The 7,557-nt window shown below is 45.4% G+C and overlaps 1 protein-coding gene across 1 annotated transcript in view; it reads left to right on the forward strand.

Moving 5' to 3' along the window:
* Positions 1-5,293, forward strand: part of C2_1H9orf85 (chromosome 2_1 C9orf85 homolog) — a 385,116-nt gene extending 379,823 nt beyond the window's left edge. Inside the window, exon 4 of the mRNA XM_085633024.1 lies at positions 4,895-5,293. Coding sequence (XP_085489150.1) covers positions 4,895-5,102 — 208 coding nt within the window. The 3' untranslated portion in view covers positions 5,103-5,293. The remainder of the gene's footprint in view (positions 1-4,894) is intronic.
* Positions 5,294-7,557: the final 2,264 nt, after the last annotated feature.

Consider the following 7,557-nt stretch of genomic DNA (forward strand, 5'->3'; position numbering starts at 1 on the left):
CTCCAAGATGGCGCCCAAAGCTATCTTCACATTCCCTACCTAAAATGGCGCCCACAATGAGCCACCCCCGGGATCCAGGCCCGCCCAAACGGCGGTGAGGGAGCCAAATTATATGCGGTAAGAGGAGGGGGCCAAGACCCTGCTAAAATCAGGGAATAAGTGCAGGAAATAAAATTTAAACAATATACAAAACAAGGAGAATTAAAAGCGTTAAAAAGCGCAGCGTAGCGCCTGCAGCAGCGCCAGCAACAGCGTGTGTCCGGTCAAATGAGCATCTGTCAAGGCCTACCCAGAAGCTAGATTCGCCTTAAGTAGGCTCGCCAATTAAAGCGCGAGCGCGAGGACGCTCCAAGATGGCGCCCAAAGCTATCTTCCCATTCCCTACCTAAAATGGCGCCCACAATGAGCCACCCCCGGGATCCAGGCCCGCCCAAACGGCGGTGAGGGAGCCGAATTATATGCGGTAAGAGGAGGGGGCCAAGACCCTGCTAAAATCAGGGAATAAGTGCAGGAAATAAAATTTAAACAATATACAAAACAAGGAGAATTAAAAGCGTTAAAAAGCGCAGCGTAGCGCCTGCAGCAGCGCCAGCAACAGCGTGTGTCCGGTCAAATGAGCATCTGTCAAGGCCTACCCAGAAGCTAGATTCGCCTTAAGTAGGCTCGCCAATTAAAGCGCGAGCGCGAGGACGCTCCAAGATGGCGCCCAAAGCTATCTTCCCATTCCCTACCTAAAATGGCGCCCACAATGAGCCACCCCCGGGATCCAGGCCCGCCCAAACGGCGGTGAGGGAGCCAAATTATATGCGGTAAGAGGAGGGGGCCAAGACCCTGCTAAAATCAGGGAATAAGTGCAGGAAATAAAATTTAAACAATATACAAAACAAGGAGAATTAAAAGCGTTAAAAAGCGCAGCGTAGCGCCTGCAGCAGCGCCAGCAACAGCGTGTGTCCGGTCAAATGAGCATCTGTCAAGGCCTACCCAGAAGCTAGATTCGCCTTAAGTAGGCTCGCCAATTAAAGCGCGAGCGCGAGGACGCTCCAAGATGGCGCCCAAAGCTATCTTCCCATTCCCTACCTAAAATGGCGCCCACAATGAGCCACCCCCGGGATCCAGGCCCGCCCAAACGGCGGTGAGGGAGCCGAATTATATGCGGTAAGAGGAGGGGGCCAAGACCCTGCTAAAATCAGGGAATAAGTGCAGGAAATAAAATTTAAACAATATACAAAACAAGGAGAATTAAAAGCGTTAAAAAGCGCAGCGTAGCGCCTGCAGCAGCGCCAGCAACAGCGTGTGTCCGGTCAAATGAGCATCTGTCAAGGCCTACCCAGAAGCTAGATTCGCCTTAAGTAGGCTCGCCAATTAAAGCGCGAGCGCGAGGACGCTCCAAGATGGCGCCCAAAGCTATCTTCCCATTCCCTACCTAAAATGGCGCCCACAATGAGCCACCCCCGGGATCCAGGCCCGCCCAAACGGCGGTGAGGGAGCCGAATTATATGCGGTAAGAGGAGGGGGCCAAGACCCTGCTAAAATCAGGGAATAAGTGCAGGAAATAAAATTTAAACAATATACAAAACAAGGAGAATTAAAAGCGTTAAAAAGCGCAGCGTAGCGCCTGCAGCAGCGCCAGCAACAGCGTGTGTCCGGTCAAATGAGCATCTGTCGAAGTTTTTAAATGAAATGGTCACTTTCATGATGGGCCACACCTTTTAAAAATGATAGCTGCCTCTCCATCCAACCAATAAAAGAGCATTCTACATCCAACAAAGGTACATTAAAAAAAATTCATAGGTCATTGTTGATCGAACTACAGTGTGTAGCTCAGTCCACAACTATGATTGTTTCTCCACTCAGCTGAAGATCTGTATTCACATTTTAGATTCTCATACCACCCGCATCTGACTAGACCTAATGCTAATGGCGTGCAAGCCCCCGGACATGTAATTCAACAGTGGTTTCCATTGTAAAAGAGGTTCTGTAAAAGAAAACAGACACTCGGGATAGCGCATAGAAGTACACATGTTTAATGCAAAACAGCCCGCAAGCATCAAGAAGAAGTAAAGGCACAATGCCTAATCAGTGGTCAAGAGTTTAGCCCCCTGGTCAGCTGGAACAATGCAATGCTAAAATTGATACATTTTGGTTCTTAATGTATACACTTCATCTCAATATAAGTGTAAAGAAGCAGGGACATATGACAAACAGAAACCTGCAGATAGGCACCAAGAAGGATCTGGGCTCTTTGCCTGGGAAGAATACAAGAAGGCCAAGAGAATCTGATATAAACGTTTTGGCTGACCCCTTTCTGCAATCCTCGCTTCAATGTGCCAACTTGAGAACGAGGCTATGCCTACTAGAATGGTGAAGTTAAAATGTGCATTTTACAACACAGGAAAACAAGATGGTAGTTTCTTTAAAATTCGTGTAAGTGTACAATAATTGTAAGGATTCAGTGAGATTCTAACAGATACAATAACATATTCACAACCGATTAATACAATATATCTGTACATGGTTAAGGCACATATGTGGATTTGCTGTCTCATAGCTTATAAGCAATGATTAATGAGTCCAGTGGCCTAACGAAACTTGGGAGGGATCCCCTGCAAAGTACATGGAGGTGACCCCCCACGGTCCGGACCCAGTAAGGAGCTCTCAGGCCAGGGGCCTGCGCACAGTGCCGGAGGGGGGCCTCTGGAGTTCAGGCCCCCATGCACCTCAGGGGCTGCGAGGGGTATTGTTACGCCACTGAATGAGTCTACAGCCACCTCCATGTGATTTGTCAAATTGATCCAGCTGTTGGGTTGGTGAAAAGTCTATTAAAATGTATCAGACTGTTTGGGGATCGAAAGGGGCTAAGTTAGTGTTTAGTCACTAGTTTGCTCTAAATGGACAACATTGTGTTCAGTGGGGTACTAAGAGAAGCATTTGATGGCTGCAGTTCCCTCTGCAGTCCGATAACATCCCACAGAGTTCTCATGACTTCTTTATCCATATGGATGCATATTTTATCTGCTGCTGTCTTGAACCATTCTATAACCATTCTCAGTTGAGACACATAATAATATATTTTGAAGTCTTATTACGCTAGTCCGCCCTGCTGTTGGCGGTGTTGCAGTAAGCATAAAGGTACCCTGGTTTGGGTGCCCTGCCACAAGAACTGATTTACCACTTGATGAAGCTCTTCAAAAATTCCAGTCTCTTCTAATTGATAATGCCTGAAAAAATATAATACTATTGGGAAAACGTTCATCTTTACAGAGTTAATCCTCCACATCCATGAAATAAAAAGAGAAGACTATCTTCTACGGTTTCTCTGAATTTCTTCGAGTAGTAGTGGGTAATTCTACGTATAAAGGTGGACCCCCTATGCTGTAATCCTGACTGAGAAGTATTTAACATGACTGAGAGCCCAACTAAACTGATGCTTACTTTGAAGATGCTCCACATCCTTCTTAGGAAGGGTTACATTTCAAATTTCTGATTCCCCACATTTATTTCATACCCTGGTAAATTTTTGAATTTATTGAGCTCCTTCACTATTCCTGCCAGAGATATATCTGAGCCACTTAGCGCACGGATGATATAATCTAGAAAGATGGCCAATGTGTGTGTGTCTGCTCCAATTTGTATGCTTTAAGGGTTTCCAGAGTATCCTGTATAGGATGGAAGCAGTTCAATGCGAAGACCAAAAAGTAACAGGGACAGTGGGCATCCCTGTCTTGTTCGCCTAGGTAACAAGAGCAGGTTTGATGAGTGACCATTGAATACAATTGTCCCTATTGGTATCATGTAATTGACCCTGATCATTGACAGGAATTTGTGTCCTAAGCCAAGACTTTTCAAGACCAGAGTCAAAAAGGACCGGTCCTCCCACTTGAAAGCCTTCTTGGTGTCAAGTAACACTAATATTGCTGGAAGTCTCCTTTTTCCCCACTCTGTCGAGAAAGTGGAATATCCCTCTGGCATTATTGTGTGCTTTGACAAACCGTAATTGGTCCAGACGATGAACTAGCCCAGGAAGCAGAGAATCCAGTCTAGTTGCTTGTATTTTTTCATACTGGTTAAAAACAATGTTGAAAAAAGCAATTGATCTGGTCGAAGAACACCGCTGAGGATCTTTCCCAGGCTTTAAAACTACTATAATGTCGGTTTCACCCATAGATTGCTAGACTACTCCCACTTCGATGGGCAGTGACGTAGGTTTGATATCAACAAAAGTTTTATAAAATCTCAAATCTGCTGCATACCTGTCAGGCTCAGAGCTTTATTTGTTTTTGTCTTCTTAGATCCTGCCTGACTTCCTGTTCTGATATGGGGTCTCCAAAAGCTCAACCTGTAGGGTACTCTAGTCATTCTCAATCATTCTGTGTGGGCACTCTGAAGCGCTTCAGCACAGTTATCTGCTGTGTCGAGAGAAGCGTGAAATTGTCTGATGTCTTTCTTTTTTTCTTTTCTTCCATTATCTTCTGTCATTCACTAAAGTAATTCATCGTACATAAGTCCTTTCTATCTTGTCATGTAATTTATGTGCAATTTGTGTGCCCACTTTTTTTCTCTAACCCCTATGATTGATGCTGAAGATGTAGTATTGTGAAGGTGGAAATACAAGCGATAAATTGACACATTTTGTCACCAGTTTTATACATTTCGGAGCAACTGGTACATCGCTTTTGTTCTGCCTCTTCACGTGCAACGAATGGGTCAATATCTTGTACTTCAGGTTCTTATTCGGACAGCTTTTTTCACCAGGCAAATATTAATGTTCCAACATTTTCAAAATATTTCTTTGTTGATGGAAAATAGATTGTGTTCCAGAGTTATAGGTTCTCTGGTGAATTAACCTTTTGTGATACGTGCCTTCTGCTCATCTAAGCCCTTGTTGTTTTTACAGGGTTGAGAAAGGACCAAAAGACGCAGCAACTGAGTCCGTCTCAAAAGATGAAGAGGAGCGAGATATAGACGAGTTGGATTTTGCAGGGGAAGATGATGATGATGGTGATGATGATGAGAAGGAGGAGGAGGATAATGATAATCACGATGATGAGACCGACAACGATATGAACAACGCTAGCAAAAACACAAACAAAAACTGCCTCTAATGAACTTGTGTATTTATGTTACAAAAGAAACCAGCCAGGATTTTTTTTAACTATCACCTGTAATCTTAAAGTATATTTTTCATGTCGAATTTACTTCTAGCATTTTCGATTTGCCTTGCATGTACATCATGCTGCATGCTGTATACCTGCAAGTGAAAAACTATTGTCAATAAATAGATGTAATGAAAGCACTTGTCGGAAAATGTTAACAAACGTAAACTATTTAACGGACGTGTTAACAAAACCGTTTACTTTTTCTATCTTTTTTTTTTGTTTCTCTATTACTTAACCCCTTCAGTGCCCATGACGAGATGGTCTCGTCATGGAGCGCGGTTGCGCTGTGCCCATGACGAGACTATCTCGTCATGAACCCCGCCCGCTAATGCAACGCCCGGCACAGGGCGGGGAAAGGGCGGGGCACTGAAGAGGTTAAGCAACAATGTTCGTCATCCTAATCTGTCTCACTTCTGATACCTTCGGGTCTAGGTAGCGCTATATAAAACTCAAAATAATAATTTATCTACTTGGCCACTGTGAGAGTTAGCATCCTTAGAGGGATTATCTGGCTGTTATAATTGTGCACCCAGATTGTGCCTTAAATGTGTGATGATGAAACCTCAAAAGAAATCGGGTCTGGCAGCAGAGCGCTTTAATTGCAGTTGTTAGCAGATATCCTGTTCACTGAATTACACATTTATGAATCCATACACTCATCAGGAGGCTGTAGGCAGCCCTCTTCAGCCCTTGTCGTATTCAGAAGAACTCCTTCAACCACTGGTTTGCTGACTTGCCCTTCAAGTTTTGGGTTGTTAGAAATGGGTTTTCTGGTTTATAGGGTATACACCTAAGCCAGGTAGAACCTACCACTCTAGTCATGGTTAGCAAGCTACACACCAAAGATAACCTGTGTTCACGCTCTGGTAGCTTGACGCAGAGCAGTCAGGCTTATCAGAGGCATTGTGTAAAGCATTTGTGCCACAGCAACACACTGAAACCACTACAAAAAGACTCCACACAGCTTTAGAAAAATAGTAATTCTTTAGGTAATAAGAGTAAGACCAAAACGACAAAGATCCAATAAATATGTCGAGAGATAGAGATTTGACCAGTTTAACTGAGCAACCAGTTTTCATAATTGTTTTCGCATCTATTAGATGCTTTATGGTAATTCTTAGCGAGAGCTGCACATTAGATGCTATAGTGCCGGTACATATACTCTAGGGAGTGTATGGCGTTATGGGTGAGTGCAGGGAGAGCACACGAGTCTTGGGGGTATTGGTGCTCTCTTCCTGACCTATGAATGCTGACGTCTCCAATTGTGCAAACGTCACCTAAAACTAAACCTCGCGCATATCTATTCACAATGGCGGTGAGGCCGGCGCGTCAGACCGTGCAGTTTCCATCAGAGAGTACAGTGCCTTGAATCTGTGGTGGTGGCTGTCCTTACGGCACGCTGTGTTACAGCCAGCTCAGGGGCAGGGAAGAGGCACACAGCTGTGGGGTTCTTATGGCCTTAGGACAGTGCCCTCCCAGCACGGAACTGGTTGTCAGGGCAGCAGGGGGCAACCACAGGGGTATCCGAGTCCGGTGGCACTGGTCACACTCACAATTGCTCTTAGGTTCTCCGGATGAGATAGCACTGACTGGCCGGTGGGCGTGGGGAGCAAAGTACTCACAAAGCCAACCAGATGCAAGGACTGTGAGGTGACACCACGCTCCTTACTGAAGAATGTCAGTAGTCCTAGGCATACTCCAACAACACAGGCGATTGTCTCTGACAGCGGAATAAGAGGCTGGGAATCACGAGGTCTCCACTGAGGCAACTGCAGCACGCTGAGCCCACAACACTCGAACAGTGCTATAGTTCAGAACCATGTTGTGGGGAGGTCTTTTGTGTTCCTGAGACCTCAGGAAACAACAGGGGCCAAGCCAATAAGCCCTTAGAGTCACTCTGGGGATATAGTAGTCTTTTCCTGGCAGGGAAAAGATCATCAGACAGCAGGGCAGCTCAGCAAAGCAGGACAGCAGTTCCTGGGAACGGTCAGCCTTTACTCCAGCAGTGTTTTGTTCAGGTGCAGTAGCATACTACCATCATGGGGTCAGAGACCCGGTACATATGCTGAAGAATGTCTTTGTTCACTGGGGAACATAAAAAAAAACCTTAGAAGTGCACAACACTCCCTCAACCCCAGCCCTGGCTCCAGATATCAGTAGGAGGTAAATCATCCCTTTGTGTGAGGACAGGACACAGCCTATGCAAATGTAAAGTGTGAACGCCCCTTTCTGTCCCAGCGCAGGAAGACAATCAGTAAGCAGATGAATGCAGATGTAACCCAATCACACCCAACCCTTCCTGTGTGATGGCTGTCTGGAAAGTATGCACAAAGTGTAGCTGTCAACCAGGCCCAGACGTGGATTGGAGTCAGGCTGCAAAGCACAAAGAGTCATAAGCACA

Source organism: Triturus cristatus, chromosome 2_1 (assembly GCF_964204655.1).
Source record: "Triturus cristatus chromosome 2_1, aTriCri1.1, whole genome shotgun sequence".
Lineage (NCBI taxonomy): Eukaryota > Metazoa > Chordata > Amphibia > Caudata > Salamandridae > Triturus > Triturus cristatus.